Source organism: Tinamus guttatus, unplaced genomic scaffold, assembly GCF_059628265.1.
Source record: "Tinamus guttatus ecotype Peru unplaced genomic scaffold, ASM5962826v1 Tinamus_guttatus_pri_ptg000006l, whole genome shotgun sequence".
Taxonomy (NCBI): Eukaryota; Metazoa; Chordata; class Aves; order Tinamiformes; family Tinamidae; genus Tinamus; species Tinamus guttatus.
In genome coordinates this window covers 1,834,040-1,854,334 of record NW_028288540.1, presented here as the reverse complement: position 1 = coordinate 1,854,334, position 20,295 = coordinate 1,834,040, and the positions used below count along the sequence as shown (strand labels likewise).

General features: G+C 36.6%; 1 protein-coding gene across 1 annotated transcript in view; it reads left to right on the top strand.

Moving 5' to 3' along the window:
* Positions 1-20,295, top strand: part of PTPRN2 (protein tyrosine phosphatase receptor type N2) — a 586,957-nt gene that overhangs the window by 229,236 nt on the left and 337,426 nt on the right. Inside the window, exons 7-10 of the mRNA XM_088521231.1 lie at positions 312-563; positions 1,940-1,980; positions 3,500-3,879; positions 20,189-20,275. Of these exons, the coding sequence (XP_088377357.1) occupies positions 312-563; positions 1,940-1,980; positions 3,500-3,879; positions 20,189-20,275 (760 nt within the window). The remainder of the gene's footprint in view (positions 1-311; positions 564-1,939; positions 1,981-3,499; positions 3,880-20,188; positions 20,276-20,295) is intronic.

Sequence of the window (20,295 nt, the reverse complement as noted above, 5' to 3'; positions counted from 1 at the left end):
CTTATAAATAGTGACAATTTTATACTGATGTCTCCAGGACAGCTTGCTAGGTTGTATGGAGTACATCCCCCAGCGCCTGACACAGATTGTCCGTGTCATAAATTCAAACAACCTAATTCTGCACTTCCTATAATGGCAATAGCCAACTTCACTCTGTGCTGGCTCCCTCAGTGGGAATGCACTCTTTTGCAAAACAGGCCATCTTCACAAAAGAAACAGTATTTTTAGGAAAAATAAGATACCCGTTGATAGAGGCACATGCACTTCTTGTATTCTGCTAAATCTTGTGCTTATGTTGTTTTATGATTCAGAAACACTTATTAAGGATGTACTGAATGACCTGGAGAAACATCAGGTGAATGTGGAGGACCTGAGCTCTTTGGAACTGGATGAGATCGCTGATACTATTGCTGATGCAATTCAAGGTGTTGACATAGAAGAAAGTGAAAAGAATGCTGGAAAAACTAGAGAAGATGAAACAGGAGGAGAAATGAAGAAAGGAGATGCGCAAGGAAGGGCAGAGGTTCAGACCGGATTAATGGAGAACAGTATTAACATAGCAGGTATTAACCCAGAGAGCTAAATATAGCAAGACATAGATATATGAATTTTCCTTTTTGTGTTTCGCTTTAGTGCTAGACTTCTTTTGTTAGCAGTTTTGAAGAAGAAAAGATTTTTTTTATAAGGCTGCAAAATTTTAAGTTTCATGTTTCCTTTTTACAGTAAATGCTTTATTTACCTGAAATCATCTGTTTGTGAACCCTTGGTCTTCAAGCTTCATAAACAAGATAAACCTACACACTCAATTACATTGAAAGAGAAATTGCTTTATGCTTTGTGGTCTAATTTCCTATTCTTGAAAATGAGATATTTAAACAAAATGAAAATGAAAAATGATTATATCCCAGAAATGTGTTTCAAAATATGTGAAAAAGATCATGTGTTTTGCAGATAATCATTCTTTAATGTACCCTAATTACATACAGAAGAAAGTTTTAGATAGATCCATATATAAAACAACTTGTTCCCTTTTCCTGCTCGAGAGCAAAGAAAATTATTATGGTTATTTCCTTCTGTTTGGACACAAATTTTCATGATGATGCAAATTCAGGAGTTGCAGTAATTGCCATTAATGAGTCAACGCTTAGCACCATGGGACATGAGATACCACTCACCCATTCTCTATTTTAGGAATGTTATATCAAAAACACCAAAATCATGTGAAATTTATGACAAACAATGCTCTTTACTGTCTTTTATATTCTATCAATAGTAGGAAGGTGATTGACAATGGCAATATACTGAAATCCTTACTGGTCAGAGGTATTCTGATTATTTTAATTGCCAATTCTGTCTGTAGATTGAAATGAGCAGTCTTGTGGGTTTGTCTTGAATCATGCTGTGAGAGATGAATAAGACAGTTCATAAACTAAAGAACCAAAGTTATTTAACTGAGGTCAATGACGTGACTGCCTATCATCACTGTAGTTAAAATGTAGCATGTTTCTGGTATAATGTATCTATAGATATAAATCTTTTTCTTCTACTAAAATGTGAGTGTTGTATATGGTTCCTTTTTGCTTAATGTAAATATGATGTCCTTTCTGCCAACTACAATCACATTATTGGTTTTTTTGTTGGATATTGATAAACTGATGTGAAGTTCAGCAACTTATTTAGCAAAATAACATTATTACATTGGCTCTTGCAGTACTATTTCTATTGATCCTGCATTAATTTTCCATCTAAGTAGAACTAGAATAACCATAATGAATTATACTGTGCTGTTTATTGTGGCCTTTCAGCTATAATGTCTTAATGTTTAAACTGCTTTAAAAAGACTGTCATTACATATAAAGCTGCCTATGAGCAGCATTTGTTTCATATATATGATGCATTTCTGTTATAATTATACATATGTGCTTTCCACATCCTACAGATAACGGAGTACGCGAAGCCACTTCCAAAACTGATAAACAGGTAGAGTACCAGTATTTTAACAAAAAATATTTCATTTCAGTATATCAGTTTTATATAAAGCAAGGATTAGAAATACAGATCAAAGGCTTAAAAATAATTTAGTGTTTTATGTAGGTGTAATTTAATATTACAGCATAAGCATATTGTCGATGCAATGAAATATTGAATGAAGATTTTTCTAATCCTTACCCAAAATATCTGTGCCAATTAAAAAAAAAAAAAAAAAAAGCGAGTCCTATCCCAACGGTCAGACTTTTCCTCTTAGTAATTTTTGAGTGTTCAGACATTCTATTGAAAACACTTTTTTTTTTTCACCTCTCCTCTCTTAACTCTGGGGAATGTGAGCATCTTGCTCATACAATCTCTCAGATTTTGAGAGGCAGATGAGTAAACGCATTCCCTTTGTGAGTTCATTTGTATGGGAGGATTCAAAATTTCATTTTCATTCATGAAATCTGCTGATCTTCACTTTTTCACTGTCAGATCTGAAGTTAATTCTTCAGAACTGTGGAATATTAGACATACTTAAAATGCTGTAGACAATACCCTTGGTGCTAAAATCAAATTTGGGATTTTAATCCAAATTAGCTTTAAAATATTTCTCATGAGCTTTGAATCATACCTTACAGTCAAAATTACTTATAGTCCTATTTTATTTTAGCCTTTTTTATTTTTGAGATCCTTTTATCTTCTGATTCGGGGTTCTATGGAGCAGAAATATCTTAAAGAAATACTTTCAAAGATTAAATTGAAAAATTTCCTGCTATATACTCCATCAAATAGCTAAGTCTGCAAGGCATAAATAAGCAAATCCTCTGGTGTTCACAGTGCCCATCGACCAGGCAAGGAAAACACACAAGTGGACACTCTGGCAGGAGTTTAAATCACCCACATGAAATCTTCAGAGGAATGAAGCACTGCAGTCACAATTGTCCTATGGAGGATCTCATGCACTGTCTCAGTGACAGTTTGAATAGAGGATGTGACAGAAAAGAATGCGATCGCACAGAGCACAGAGACCATAAACCATTATCTCCCATCAGATGCTTGGCTATAATATGTTTTTAATATACTTTTATATACAGAAATTAGCAAATTAATTCTCTAGGGATGCGTTTTGATTTTTGCTTATGGTTTCGGTTTATTAAATTAATTGTATGATCATATTTTAAACTTAGTGGATTACTCACAAATATTTTTTTTACAACTATTTCTAGAGATGAGTAAGTGAAATATAATTTGTGACCTAAAACCTGTTTCCTTTCCTGTGTTATGACTTACAAGACCCAGAAGAGGTATGCATGTACTTCCAGGCCCAACTCTTAGGGACATTGACAAATATCTATATCATTTCTCCTTTTATCAAATTATTTGATAATAAAGTTTTATTCACACCAATACTCTCTCTGAGACACAAATACAAATAAATGCTGCATTGCAGTAAGCCTTCAAAGGAGGTTTTGTTCTTCATAACTTTTCTGTGTTTAGTTTTACAAATACTAATATTCTCTTAATACAGGAGAAAACTGCAAAACTAGTTAACTTCTTGAATGAGAATGCATTCCCTGAAAATATGCCTAAAGAACTTTTACCTGAAGAATCTACTAAGACAGAAACCAAGAAATCTGAAGATACTGACTCTCCCTCTTCTTCCTCAGAAGAAATAAATGCTGGTGTGGAAAACGTAAAAAGTGAGACTTTCTCGAGGGAACTGACAGCTGCAAAGAACATGGACTCTGACTCTAAAGAGCTGAGTGAGACCCGCTACTGGATGCAGAATGCTTTGATGAAGGATGAAAATCCCTATGAAGAACTTCAGAAAAAGACAGGACATGACTTACAGCTTGAAGTGAAGTCTTTCAAAGAGAATGACTATGGCTATATTGTGACAGCGAAAGAGTAAGTATAGCAACCAATTTGAATGGCGTTTTCAAATGGAAAAAAAGATAAAGTGATTGCACCCAATGAAATATAAATGTAAAAGAGAAAAATGCCACAGGCCTAATTTTTAATACATCTGAAACTGTTTGCATCTAGTTCAGTACTTTGATGAAACTATAAGAAAGGAGTTCTGCTCTCTTACAGTTGCCAGTTCTTCGATATGGAAGGTATTTAATTTGTAGCCCACACTCTATCTTCTTATGTTCCAGTGACCTTCCAGTATGTCAGTAAGTGTGCTTATGGTTAGGATGTGGGCTTTAAATATTTGACTTGAAAGTAGCCTAAATATCAATGCCTGAGTCACTCTTTGAAAAAATGACACACAATAATAAAGCACAATATTTTCTCTGTAGTTTCATTTTGATCTGAAAATAACACAAATAGGAATCCACACATCACATATGCAGCTAGTTGGGAAAGAAAGACCTAATGATTTAAGGTCATATCACTAATGAACTTGACATTTAATACTATACTTTCGAAAGGCAGCTTTTTCCCCCCTAGTGATGCACAATTTATCAAAGGAACATTTAAGTGTTTAGAATGTGGGCACCATCACATTCCCCTCCTCACACGAAGAGTAATATTACATCTCATCTTGCCTGAGAAGTTAGGAAATTCTAGTATGGGCTTACAAATCCCTGCACCATTCTATGTTGCTTTAAAATGCCTGTGACTGGGCACCAAAGAGGACGTCTTCTTGTTTGCCTTTTTCCACAGGATCTGCTAGGGGCAGGTGGGATCAAGAAGAAGGGGTGACATTTGCTGGGGAGGGATTTCAAATAGTGCATGGAGTAATATGCAGAAGAGAGTGAAAGTGGAGGCCTGGCAGCCCGCAAATATCAGAGAGACGCAGAGGCAGGGACAGAGACTTCTCAAAAAGCAGGAAACACACAGTCCTTTCCTCAGAGATAACAAGAGAGAAGGCTTTATACAGAGACTCATTACCTTGCAGAAACTTTTGCATATAAAGTTTCGTAGTTACTGAACTTAGACATTCTGGAGGAAAGGACTCACCTTGAAAAGACATATTGGAAAGAGATTTCTGTTAAAAATCCTTGTATTGCTGTTGTTTTTTGTTGTTCTGGCAAAACAGTTCTAGTTCACCTTCTAAAGAAACCTAGCTCTAGAGTTTAAAAAAGATCCTTTGGGGGTTTTGGAATATTAACTTTAAAGAGACTCCCAACCGAGGTGGGGTCCTTTCACACTCATGTGACCTTATCTCTGTCTATATCATTATTTAATCCTCAAGTGCTTCAGATTCAATTAACTCATTTTAAGCTTGTTTTGCAGTCACACTAACTTCATTTTCACTGACTAGTTCTTATAGAAGACCTCCTATTCTCAAGAATCTCTTCCTGAAGAAAGATGGTTATTTAACAGATTATTCTCCCACTCTTCTGTCTAGGCTGTGTTCTCTCTTTGCTAAGGAAGTGCTCAGGAGTTTCCTCTTAAGTCTGTCAAAAATTGACGAGAGAGCCTAGCTAAGCCACTTCTTTTAGTTGCTGCGTGCAGATACTATTTGAAGCAGTAGAAGCTAGTTTTCCCTCATGCCTTGCAATATCAGTCTGGAAAGTACCTTATTGTATCCCAGTAGAGTCATGTCCCTTCACCATCCTGATTTCTTTGGCCTCAAAACTCTCCAAAGGCTTTCACAGCCCTGCATAAAGGGTGATGTTCTGACTTGCAATCTTCACAGCATATCAGTTCTCCATCTGTTACCAGTTTTCCTTCTTAGATAGCTCCCAACTGTTTTTTTTTTTTTCCCTATAGTTTATGTCTCTTATCATTTAGTGACTCTTGTGGAAGAGAGTTGTTTGGTAAAAGCCTCCTACCCCTACAGGACTCCATATACACTCTCATGTAACTTAGCATGCATCCTTTACATCATTTACTTTTTTATTTCAAGAAAGTAGAATGGTACATTTCTTTTATACTAGATTATTACATTTTTAGAATTTTTCAAGCAAGATGCTTTTAGAGGTACATTGGGATGCTGTTATAAATGCTCAGAAGCAACATAAAAGACTGAAATGTGTTCTGTGAAACCGCTTCAGATGTTCTGGATTCAAAAATTTAAAGTCTATAAAAGCAGTTTTTGTATTTAGAGGTAACTGGCTTATTATGAAAAGCACATATTCTCTGTAGCTAGTCACCTCAACTGATAGCTTGTCACTACCCTCTTAGAACTTTTTGAACTGTTAGATGTCCTGTTCTCCAAAGTCATCATATAGAAAATGAGAATATGATTTCAAGCTTTTTTCCAATTCTTAATCTAGAATGAGTTAATTGGTGAAGAGAACAAGCTGATTAACTTGAACTAAAGGAAAAATCCTTTTGTACGAGGATTGCATTGCACTCAATCTCCAGCAAGCAGATTACGGTTCAGGGTTCTCAGCCGGTGACTTCTAATACTTCAGTCATTTGACTTTCTTTAGAACTCCTGTTGCCACTTTTTTTTTTTTAACAATTTAGTGCTAGATAGGTCTTCTTAGGCTGTTGTCAGTTATTTGTTTTTAATGGGATTTACTGGAATGTAAGAATAAAATTAAAAACTCATGTTTTGAAAAATAAATTTTTATACAGTCTGGACTTTCATAATATAACAATATATAAAAAATTATTTCAAGAAATTCTGCATACTAAAACCAGATCTGTCCACAGTGCATGAGCAGTGAAATATTTTCTACAGTATCTGAGTATAAGTATTTATTACTTATTTCTATTTCCCACAACCATTTCCTTAGTACATAAAGTGGTGTAGAGAGCAATTGGACCAGTCTACCTGATAGTAAAGACTTGTTCATCATGAAAGTTGCTCTAGTTATATTTAATCTTGTGGGAGACAGGGTAGAGAACACGATGATCTTTGTTAACTATCACTGCATAGAAGAGCAATTTTGGTGTCCGTTTAATAAGCTTTTTTTTTCAGTAAGTTTCCTGTATAAGTAAGTTTTTATACTGTAAATCTTACTTGCTGTTTACAGTAAATAAACAGTAATAATAAGTGGCTTTGCTCTGTGGGTATGTTCACACATATGTACACATTCATGTAGAATTGTACATGCACATTGCATTTATACTGTGAAATAAGGGAGCTGGAACTATTCCTAGAAAGATTTTAGACAACTGTAAAAGTTGAAGCTAAAGGTAGGCTTGAAATATGACTTTTTAATAGTTTGAGTTTTAGGCAGAATCTCATATTAAATACCTTTCTTGGAGAAATTGGCACATCTGATATTACAACGGGTTACTATTTAGGATTTGGGTTTTTTTAAACCAGTCATAATGTCTGCCTATTAAATGAAATGCTGTAATGAAACATTAGTGGCACTTACTTATTTTTGAGTACTATTATCTCAATATTTTTCACCTTCCTCCACGTAAAGCAATAGGTCATAGTCCCAATCTCTCGACTTTTATTGGCCAGGATTTTTTTGAGTAGCAGAGCTTCACTTTTACAGCTGAAACTGTGGTCTTTTGGTGAGAGAGGAAAGTAGTCCAACACATTTGTACATGGGGGATAAATAGCAAGAGTTCTTCTCACCTTCTGATCTGAAAATAGAATTGAAAAGATTATACTCAGTGGTATAGTTGACAGATGTCAGGGGTGAGCCTTTCACTATTAGATTCTCAGGCTACCATGGCTTTGCAAGCGTGACCCAAAGAGATATTAAGACTGCTTGAGTGAACTCCTAAGATGGCAGCTTTTAATTGTGCCACAAAGCAAAGATAAACATTTCCATGTAATACTTGAAGAAAAGATTTGTGATAGTTTAAAGACTTGTCAAAACGGCAGCCTGTTTGTCAATGGTAAGAACAATAGGTCACTCCTGCTGTGTTCATCTAGTGACCTTTCAGACGGTTGGAGCACTGCAATCCATACCAATCCATAATATCCATCAGCACTAATCTTAGGAATGAATTGACAGTTTCAGTGCAGAAAATTGTCCAGCAAATCCTCCACGGTGCTGCTTCAGCACTTTATTATGCTGAGAAACCAATCAAAATGGGTGATTTACTTTGTTCACTCTTGCCTTCTTCAAAAAAAATTGTAATTCCGTAGAATTTTTGTGTGTGTGAGAGTTTGTTTCTTCCTCAGTGTTTGTAACTGTTTCTCCTAATGCTAACTCTGAAATTCTAAAATGATTTTACAAGGCAAATTATTTACAGGTTACAAATTATTATTTAGTGCCATTGTTGCAAAATGTTTCCCATTATACCAAGAATACATAAATGGGAAACCTCAAAGTTGTTGCCTGTTTTTGGATCAAAATACTATTCCAGTTTTCTGAATTTTCACTTCTTGTTTTCAAGAAGAGTAAACTTATTAATTGGGAAAAAATGTCAACCTAGGGCTCATTGTAGGCATATGATTTCACATAATGAAAATGCTCATTTGTCCGCAGAACATGTTCTAACTGAGGGTGAAAATCCCGCAGTCAAAATGTTTAAACCGTGTGTAGGCTTCTGAGGCCACCCAAAGCTGAATTATCCAGAATATGCAGTTCCTATCATTTTTAGTAAAACTGAACACAAGCTGCTGCGTGCTTAGCAGTTTACATAGTCAAGCTGGTGTGAATCATATGCATCCTCTTAAATATGGGGTTAAGCAGCTAGATTTAGCCATGCTGGGAAAAATCCTAATCTGAGAGTGCAAACTTCATCATTTTGCACTGATTAACACTCATTATGGTTTGAGCCTCAGAGGTAGGACATGCTTTTCCAAGGCCATCCCTGGACACCCCAATGTGATCTATCAGGATATATGTGTGTTAAGTTTTTCATTTAAATGCGAGATCACAGGCAATTAATGGCTTGTAAGCCAATTTCTGGCATTGTTGTATTAGTCAAATTCTGGATAAGTAGTGTTTTGTCATATGTTGACTATCAATTCCAGATTCTCTGTGTAGAATTATATAAGTTGTGAATCTATTCACAACATTTTGATTTAATTGGATCGTACTTGCATTTCAGTGCTTTTAATTTGAGGTAGCTGGTATTCTCTCTGTTACTCTGAAAAAGCTGAAAGTAGATCTCATGTTCACAGTGTAAAATTACTAAGAGATGATTAGTCTGATCCACTTAGTATACTGAAGGGTTAGGTTAATTCTAAATGCTTGATGCTATTTTTACATCTTTACAAAGGTGATAAATAATACTTACTACTTTGCATATAATGACTACTTCTGCAGGATGGTCTGGTTGGGACCCCAAAGCTGAGTCAAAATATGCTGTGTGCTTTCCCCCAAAGTTTCCTGTTTTCCCATGCAAGTTGTTAAAGAATTTTATTTTTGTGATCTTAATTATTCCTTACCTTTGTCAGGTTAATATTTAGGACACTTTAATTCTATTTAAAAATGAAATCTAAATAGGAGAAAATTAATCACGATATATACAGCAATGAAACAGAGTGGATAGGGTTTTACTGTTCCCTGTTACTGGAAGGTCATAATGTTTCTTAGAAGCGGAGCTTCTGCATGAGGTTTTTCAGCTCTCTTTTAGAGAAAAACAACAAAATGTTCTTGTTCTTTAATAAACATATACAAACAGAAACACTGATTTGACCTTCTCTACATATCTCAATGTCCTCTTTCAAATTGTTATTCTACATGCAAGCATACTCTATCAAGGGGAAGAGGTCTTTGTGTTTTCTTCGCTTAACTTCCACAACTAGCTTTAAAAACAAAAAGAAATTCTAAACATAGATAAAAGAGAAATGCTTTTGCTACAACTGTTGAAAGTCTGTTAAAATCAGCAAGGGACAACACTGCTCAAAGAAAAAAAAAAGCCTTTTAAATGTAAAGGAATGAATTTTTTATCATTCACTTTATCGCTTTCACTAGCAGAGTCTGCCCTTGTATAAATAAGTTCCAGAAATGTCCATCATTGATTTTACGGACAAAAGTTTCGCTTCTGATAATATAGCTAGACATCTCCATAAACAATAGAGATGGAAAAATACTTATTTACTACTGTATGCAGTAAAAGTAGTTCTTTATTTCTGTCTCAGCATTGTGACTGGTGGATAAAAGTAGATTTAGCAGCTTCCTTGGTTAATTGTTTCCTTGTAATTATTCACACTTCCTGGTGTTTTCTAGTGTCTTTGAGACATAAATTGCCTTTTTTTTTTCTCTGTCTAATCCTACGGCATCCTTGTGATAGTTTGCAAAGTGACAAAAATCATACACACCACATTCAATTCAGTGGAATACATATCCCTTTAATACAATGTTTTGTCTTAATTCTGGTCTTGTATATTCCCATAGGAAAATGATGCCTCATGCACAAGAAAATACAGTAGTTATTGTAGCTTTGCAATGTAAAACAAGAAATACTTCATATAGTTTTCAATGGGAGAGTTTGCTTTGAATGTTTTCATTTTTTGCTTATCCGTGGTATATGAAGAGGATGATAGACCATTCTACTCTGTTGCAGTTAACTTTTGTACTTCCAAAATCTGCTGAAATGTTGGAAGAAATATTGGAAAACACTTTTCACCTGATGATGAAAGACCACTTTCATAGGATAAGAGTCCTTCCAGGGTTCATCTTTCCCTCGTCCTAGGCCTTTATTTCCCCAGATGTTTTCCATTCGGGCTTCCACTTGGGCATTTTCACTTCTAGAGGAACACCCAGAGCAAAATTTTGAATGGATGCAGCTGGTGACCAGTTGGCACCCGTGGCACTGAACAACAGAAATAATGGTGTGATTGCCTCTGGAGTGCCTCTGGAGCTGCTAGTAGGATGACTAACACACTGTGGCATCTCTCCGCTTAGCTGAACAGATAAAGCTCTTGGCCAGGTTTACCAGGATATCTCCCAGATCCGTTTTTCTCTCTTTCCATGTTCCCTGTGCCTTATAGTGTTCCTGGACTCCTGGGATTACAGCAAACTAAGCCATAATATATTCTATTACCTTCCAGTACTTTTTCTGCAGTGACATTATGTCCAATCCTGGGGGGCTCAGCTACAAAAATTAAATAACATAATTCTCATGTCTGATGCATTTTTTAAATTTCTTAACTTGCATAAAGCACAATCAATCAGTGTAAACACCTGAAACATTTTTTTAAATTTCTTGACTTGGATAAAGCGCAGCCAGTGTTAACACCTGACTACTGAAAACTATAACAAAGTCTTTTTTGTTTCACTATAAACCATTTTTACTCCACACAAAAGATAGTTTCCTAAGTAGGAAAGCAATAAGGACTAGTTCAGAACACAGAGAATAACTCAGAACATGGAGAATATTTCAGTTTTTCACTCAAATAGATATTCTGGCTTTCCACTAGGTTTTGCTGGAAGAAGCACAAGCTTTTAAGCAGATATATGTTACAGAAATTAATTCAGAGTTAATGTCTTAATAGTAGGGAGAATGACATTTAGGAAAAAAAGACATTTGTATAACTTTTAAAGTTTTGGTTTCTTATATTTTTTTTCTCTATTTTTTTTCCTTTGGATACTTGTCAGATATTCTTTATCATTTATTATTTATGCCATCTGCATTATAAATTGATCCAGACTTTAAGCTGTCTTGGAAGAAGAGGTTTAAATTTCACTTTTCCGTGATACAAAAGAGACAGTATGGAAAGGGCATTAAAATGTGCATCATCAGTCAGCACCACTGATTTACTTGCTTGCATGTAAGGCTAATTTGAAGAACTCTGCATTTTCAAGATCACTGATAAAAGATTTAGGGTTCATAACAAGTGGTCTGTTGCTTCTAACATTCAGCTTAAAATGCATTATGGAATATGTTTGGTGGGGTCCATTTCAGTCTCAGAAAGGAGGATGCCACAATTATGAAATAAATTATTTCCATTATTTCCACGTTTCTGCTGGTGACACAGTGTCTGTGTGAATCTGTTGTCATTAACATAGCTGGAGGTAGTGGGTGTTTGAAGTAAATACAAGTACAGGCTGGCGCAGTGTCACACTTGCATTCACTCTAGGGAGTGGATCTTTCTCGACTTCTCTATCACGCTCGCATATCCATGATGCAGTTATCTCCTCTGACCTTAATAGCCTGACCACTGCCATTGATTTTTGCAACGTGTCATGTATGTTACAAATTGGTCTGGACTTGAATCTATCTGAATCAAGAGGTTTAAATTCACACATATTGGTGGTGGGAAAAGTGGAGAAAAAATATGGAAAGTGGGAATTTGCTGAGCTGTCAAAACAGAAGTAAGCTCAAGAATATTTTATTGGTAATAAAGCCTCTGAGGAAGCAAGTACAGAAAAACAAACTGCAGCCTGATGCAATAAAATTGCAGGGTCTTTAAAATCATTACCATAATGGTGTCGTGATGTCAGGCAGCTCTCAAGCAATTCAATGAGTAGCTTTGTGCTCAGGAGTTTCTTGGTTTCTTTCATGAATCTGAATAAATGTGAAGCATTTATAAAATTTATTGTTATTTAACTAAATTTAATACAAAGACTGTGTTCAAACCAGTAAAATCCTTTTATCAGTGCTAACAAATACATTCCTGCCCTGTTTACTGTGAACGAGATGTATGAAACAACACAGAAACATAGACAAAAGACTCAACCTAAGACAGACAAGGCAGGAGGTTGCCACAGCAGGACCTGGAACTGTCACTGCCCAGGACTTTACTCTCACGAGCATTTTCAAAGAGAAATAAATAGAGTTTTGGTGCATAAATATTTTTTAGGCTCACTAGGCTCAGACAGAATTAAATGGCAATGCTATCTTTTTTTTTTTTTTTTTTTTGACTGCTAAAACATTCTCAGTTGTCCTTGCTATACCTCTGTGACCTTGACCATAGCATTCTAATGTCTCAATTTATTCTCTGTTCATGGGATAATCTTCGCCCTTTTTGTGATGAGACAGACTCTGCTAATGTCCAGAAACTGAAAAATAAAAGTTGAGGGAGGCAGAAGGTAAGATGCAATGGCTTTAAGTGGGTGGTTGCAAACACAGTGAGAATGGGAGACATGTCAGAAAGTTGCCGTGCCTTTCCTACCTCTCTTGTGCTGCCCCAGGTGACAGTCCTCACTCCATCCATGGGGTGCACTGGCAAATGTGATGATTTTCCTCTGGACTGCAAAGGGCATGACGCAGATGTTGGGGGCTAGTGGCTGAATGAGCCGTGCTGGGTAGGTGACCTCTGATCTCATGGAAGAGTGGTGGTAATGAGCTGGCAACTGCTGCCAAACCCGAGGGATAGAGGACTTGTTTGGAAGAGGGAAGTGAAAATTTCTTCTGCAACCTCACCAAAGCTATATCTTTTTATTGTGATTGCATCAACATCCCTTCTATAGTTCAGTTACTACTGAAATTTGTATGCAAACAAGAGAGGTTCAGATTCTTCTACTTCACACTTCTGTAATTGAATTTTCCGCTATGTTGTATGCTAAAATACTACTCTTAGCAGACTAAATAAAAAAAATAAAGAAAAAAAAAAGGAAAACAAATGAACAAAAAACCCTGTCCTCAACAACAACAAAAAAAGACTTTCCTAGTATTGTTTCCAGCTTCTCTGAGTTGGAGAAGTGCTGTGACCATAGACCTTGAGATCTTCGAAGACCTCATCAATGATAAGCTACTTGTTAAACCTTATGCTTTGGATATTGATATTGACCTCTGTGCCTCGGTCTTAAAAAGGTAGTGCCAGGGACTCCCTCCTTGTCATTGCACAGCAGCCCTCTGCAGCAGCACTTCTCTCCTTGGGAGACAAGAGACACATCTGAGTCTCCTGGGCCAAAAACTGCTGCTGTAACAAAACTGCAAGTTGTACCTGTCCTCCAAATCAACAGGAGAGAAATGGGATGCTCTTCATACTGACTTTAAGGAGAATGACTCACAGAGCAAAGGCCAGAGTGTCACTGTGGATTAAGAACTGGTTATGTGATAGGAGAGAAAGATTCATCATGAACTGCTGCTTCTCATCGTGTAGAGAGATTAGTGGTACCCCATGGGCAAATTGTCTGTGTTAGGAAGAACTATGGAGGATTTAGAAAAATTCCAGATGGATTTAAATACATTGAGGGATTAAGGAGCACAATGGCAGATGAAATTCAGCTCGAGTAAGTGTGACAGAATAATAGACATTAACAAAAATAGTTCTGTTGGGAAAAAAAAAAAAAAAAAAAGGTTTTCTTAAAACTCCTTACAGTCCTGTCTCTGATACTGTGGAAAATTCAGAAGAAAAGAAGATTTGTTGTGTTTAGAAACATGAATCCTGCCCCTGGTCTGGTGGCACACATATTCAGATTTGCAAATATAAAAGAGAGAGCCTGCAAACCTAGAAGTAGGTGGCCCTATTCCGTGTCATATATTTTTATAATAAAGAACAGTCTGACATATAACATTGGTGTCAAATGTTCACCAGGGGACTTTTAAAAAAAGGGAGAGATTTTTATAAATAATGATGGTTTGCACAACAGCATTCTCTAATTCATTATAGAAATAAACAAAAATTACATTTATTTATTTCAAAAGGAATGCCACCTCTCACTACATGGTAAAAAGCCAGAGGAACTGATTTCTCATCTCTGTCCAATCTTTGTGTATGCTCTAGTGCTCTGGATGTGCATGGAAATATCTAGCATTAGCCTCCTGATCTAGAATCACAAAGTTCCCATGTTTCAGGAGGTTTCAGGGTCTACCTTGTCCATGGGGGTTGGACATGATGATCTCCATAGGTCCCTTCCAACCTTAATCATTTTGTGATTCTATGATTCATGTATGGAAAATAAAATGGAACCAGTTTTGTGCAAGTACAATCAGATACTAAGTAAAGTACCCACAAAGTACCCACAAACTATAGGCAAAATTAGCATCTTCTTCAGGGAAAATAGATGTAGTGAAGATGCTGCTGTGCTTGAATTTGGATAGGATGAGACAGCCTGGGTGTGAGCATAAACATCCCTAGTGTATGCACTTGCTGATACTGATACAGGAGGACTATAATAAGCACTTGGGCAACCTTAAGTAAAGAAATCCTGAGTAAATTTAGCATAGGGTTCAGCTCTCATAAAATGGGTGGGCTGGATTTGACTGCCTGTGTCCCATTTTAAGTAAGTATTAGGTGGATTGGGTCCTACTTTACTTAAGATTTTGCTGGGGATTAAACTGACATTTAGGTTTAAGGAGCGCAATTTCCAATGTCAGGCCTATTTCTGTACTGTAGGTTATTCTTCATTTTTGCAGAAAATGATTCAATTGAACTAATTTGACAGGGCTGACTGGGTGTCCATTATAGTGCTGCATTACAATTGCTAAACAGAGTCTTGGAGGGCACTAGGTACAGCCTGGTAAAGACAAGGCATAATTGGAATGATGGCAGTAAGGGGGAGTTTCAGAATTCAGTTAAGTGGGTTTCCGAAGACACATGGCAACTGGGAAGAGGCAAAGCAAATGAGAGCAACTGCTTGTGAGACTGACATAACCGCAGCACAACTCTGAGCTATGTGTTGCTCTCCTTGGACTAGGAGCAGGCTTGGCAAATGCTAGCAATCAAGCCATCTGTGTAACTGGATCAGATTTTTCTCTACGAAAATGGATCAGTTTATGGGATTGTTTTGACAGGCATGTTGGGAAATATAGAACATATAGTTTTTATCATAGTTTACTTCTGTTTTTCCTCTTGTTTCCTTTGACATTGTCCACTGGCATTTATTAGAGTCGGGGCTCCATACTGTGTTAGCATGCAGAGCTGGCCCTGCTGCCAGTGTTTCTTCCTACAGGACTCCTCCTGTTCATCCTTTTACATGCTTCCTTCTTGTACTTTAATCAGATGAAGGGAAGCTTCTAGCCTTGAATGCATGAATGCAGGTCAAAAATACACAATCCATTATTCAAAGTGTTTGCACTCAACAGATATTAGACTTAAACTTAGGAATTTGGGGGGAACACGACATCCATTCACAGTGGTGTTCAGATAATTATGGGATGTAGCTGAACTGGTCTTGAGGTCAGGATCCAATATCTGGCACTAGCCTTTGTTGGAAAGGTCTAATGGGCAGTGCATGAGGCAATTTTGGCTCATTAGACTCTTCTGTGCAGCATATTGCCTCCTTCTCTGCTTCCCCTAGCAGTCAAAGTTACCAACTTGCCATTGAAGGATAGGTTAGTTTCACCTGGATCCAAGAAAAATCTTGTTGTTGTACCCTAAAACCAGAATGGTTTTTGGTAGGCAAAGGAGGGACACTTTAGTCCCTGAAATGCATTTTCTTTCTGAGAGTACTTGATCTTTGCTAATTCAATGTCCATTCTTGTTAGGGAGAAATATTTGTAGCCTTAGGAACTGCCAATAGTGCTACTCTTTATTCTTATAACCAGAAGGGTTACAAGTCACATAATACCAGTCTAGTTAGACACTAGGCATCTAGCAAAGAAAGTCGCTATCATTGTCCTCATTTTACAGATGGTGACATTCAAGGTCAGAAGATCCCTTGGCCAAAGACACTTGGTAGGGCTGCTTCAGATAAAGATGTGTTCTGTTCATCATTCCTCACACATCATCAGCAGCAATTCGCTCACTTAACTATAAGACCACTGAGGACAAAGGGATTGTGTAAACACTTAAAATCTGGCTAGCCAACTCTGTGTGTTTTATAGCAGTGCCTGAGAAGGAAATCACTTAATGTGATGTAAATTGTACCAACTTTTTGGAACCAGATTGTCGAAACACTCCTTACTCCCATATTTTTTCCAGTAAATTGAGCAATCAAAGGTGAAGTTTTTAATAGACAATAAGAGATGAAGTTTATAATCCAATGGTCTATTATTTGAATTACCTCAGTAAGTGGATTGATCTTGAACAGTATTTGTTTTCAGCTCCCTCACTGGGAGGGATTTGGGTATTGGAAGATACAGAATATTATTTTCACCAAGCAATCTAATTTTCCTGTATTCTATGTCCAGTACAATTTGTGGAGAGGTTTTACCAAACAATTATATGAAGAAAGTTAGGGCCCCCCAATCCACTCTTGAACATTTAAATGGATTACTTAGTTTTCAGGAGTGTCCAAGAGCTTACATTAAAGTTAAGGGATATTTATTCCCATAGTTTCACTTCAGATTCATTTCTAAATAAAATAGCTCTACAGCCAAGGTCTTCTTTTCTTTGTTTGACAAAATTCCTGATGGAGTTACAGGGAGCTGATTAAATTATGATGATATTTTTAGCTCAGACAAGTAGTTATGTGTTCAATCACTTATTTTTTCACATGGTGAAAGCATATAGGAAAGTTTTCACAGTTATGTGATGATGTTAAATCAGTCTTGCCCTGAGCTGGGGAGTTGATTTCATCTGTAGGGATAGTACCACATAATGCTTGCTATCATTAGCAGAAATATAAAGCCATAGCAGGTATAACTAGTTTAGTGCAAGAGTTGTGTGCAGCTAAAAGAGAATGAATAAAATTAGCAGTGAAACATTTTGGAGATGAAAAGCTGTGCCAGACTTAAAACCTAAATATATCCACATAAACCCCAAAGGAAACATTTATATTTAATTTCTCCATTTATATCTTCATTGTCATTAGCCTTTCAAACAACGTACATCTTTCTTACAAATTATATGAGACAGAGATTGGCAACTGAGTGCTGCTGGTTCTGCTGCTGGTTCCGTATAGGTTAGAATCTTAGCTGAAACATTATATTTATGCTGGCACCTGCAGATATTACTAGAGGGTAAAGCAGTGGAAGAAAGTTAGCTATACATTAATTTCTTCTACTTTCTAGCTCTCATTTATTTTCGAAGTTGTAGAGAACTGGAGCGGTTACACCGTGTTACTGGGATTAGCATAACCCGAGGTAAAGGCAATTGTTGTATAATGCGGACCATGCAACACTGAACAAGCTACAAAGCAGAAATGCAGTTTTGAGGATGATCTTGCATTTTTAGAGAAAGTTTTTGAACATTTAACTCTCCTACAAATACAGGTGTTATAGAACTCTAAGTAACAGTACTAGAATCTGTTAATACTGAGAATTCATGGGAAAATTCTTTTGAAAATACTGTGCTGTAAGTTACCATTTTTAGTGTGAGAGAGACCTCAGCGGTGATAGCATGATCCATAGTAGCCCTGGCACCAAAGAGGTTAATGGATAGCACCAGGGCCTTTGAAAATATACAGGTATTGGTTTTGCATCTTTTCCATACTGTGCTTAGTTACCACTTTTTATCTGCACAAGTAACTAGGTGAGTTTGTGAATATTTTCATTTCCTGTTCACAAGAGTCGCAGAAACTACTACTAGACAACCAGACCTGCAAATGATTGAGCTTCAGGAACACTTTTTCTCCCAAAGGTGTTGGCTTTCTTCTCGAATTCTGGCATTTAAAAGCTCTGATTAGTTTTCCCATTACTACTACTACTACATCAGCCTTTAGCAGCATATCTTGTTTTTGGCTTTGGAGAATGTTTTTAAATAGGGAGAAGGGTAAGTGGGGAGTGGTACGTTAGCTTGTACAAATGAGCCCTCTTTGGTAGAAAAATGACACCAGTGCAAGCAGCAGCCTTCCTTGCACCTCTTCATATCCTTGCTATTACAGGGAAAGCCCACTTGCTGACACCAATCATTTCTGTAAAATTTAAGCCAGCATCTTCGGTGAAAAAGGTTTAATTAACACATAAGCCCCTAAGTCACTATGACAATTTGTTTTTGTAGTGGTGGGAATCTTCACATTTCCACCCACTGTCAGTCATTGAAATATAAGGTTTTTATGATTAATCTATAATACATTTTTTCCCTTGTAGAAACAATCAGATTCTTTCATTACTTTCACACAGGACAATTTCTGTGTTGTATATCCAGAAAAACTCTAAATTTATCTGGTGCCTGGAGGGGCTTCCTCTGCTTGTGTGACAGGAGGCCTCTGGAGCATTTTATGTTTGTAGCACAAAGAGAGGCTGAACAATTCCATCCTAACCAAGGTCCACATGAGATATCCCATTATTTAAACTGAGGTGGCCTTTGGGCAGCGTATGCAGAACTGAATGCAATAAATAAATAAATAAACACAGGGCTCATTGGAGACAGTGAATAAAATCATGACAGTGATTGCAGTGATACAGAATTACATTCACAAACTTCAACTGTGATGCAGAAATAATGATCTAGGTCCAGGATTCTGAAAAATCTTTTTTATCCTTAGTCCCATTGCAAAGATCATGTCCAACAATACGTAACTTTTTCTGACACTTCCTTCTCTTATTTGTTGTAAACCCCTGAAGGAAAAAAAAAATAGAACCTTTTTTTTCCTTCTAGGTTTAGTTTCATAAAAGTTGTTTCTGACTTACAGTGGCATAAGTTAGAAAAGTTTATGGCTTTTAAGGTTTAATTTTATGAGCTTGGGTCTTAACAATGTTGAGAATAATTCTGCAATCAGAATGTACATGAAGAATTTTGTATCTGTTATTCTCACTGGACATCCTGTCATTTCCTTATATTTTTAATTTATTAATACTTTTCATTTGGTTTGATAGCACAGCAAAATCGTTAAGGCATTATCTGTTAGGCAATGAATGTTCACAATATGTCTTTAGGTTGTAACAACTCTAATAATCTGCAATTTTTATAAACATAAATTTTGTACCTAAGTGCTTTTTTTTAACATGATAGAAGTCCTCCTGTATTATGCTTGATTGCAACCTGTTTTCTAAATTAAAAAAATGTAAATGTGGCATTGACAAAGGTTAAAAAGATTGAAAGTGGGTTCTGTCAGCAGTGCATACTCACACCACACTAACTCCCATGTATCTAATCAGTGTCCTCTGGACTGGGTGCCTTGCTCCATTGTTTACTCTCAAATCCATAATAATTTTGTATCCTTTCACTGGGCAAAGATTCATTTTAGAAACTAATGAATTTAAAAATATGCTTTTCCCTTGTCCATTTGATATTGAGCCCTGCAATTTGACTTTCATTGTTTGTTTCCCTCCTTGTCTTGTCAATCCTTTTTCTCTTTCCGTCCTTTTACTTTATTACATTTTTTATTGGGGACTGAGATGAACTGGTTGCTGCATCATGGGCCCATTACACTTCCTAACAATTCCATTTACACCTTATTGTTTGTCTTATTGCTGGAAAATTCAGGTGATTCATCATGCCTGAAGAAGCACCTGATCCCAATTCCCTTGATATCACGATCACTATGTGACAGGAATACAGTTAGTGGTGGCTTGCAGACTCGAAGAGGCCAAGGTGATAACTCTTTTGGGACTTTTAGCCTCTCAAGTATTGATGAGATCCATTTTTGTAATGCTCTGTTTTCTTGCTCCCTTTCAACAGCCCCCTGAATGTGGAAAAGGGCTTGGAGTTAATAAAGGAAGTGGCAGATCTCCTGAAGCTGCAGATGAGTGCCTTCAAAGATGTCAAGTATGTACATGGAATTTGCC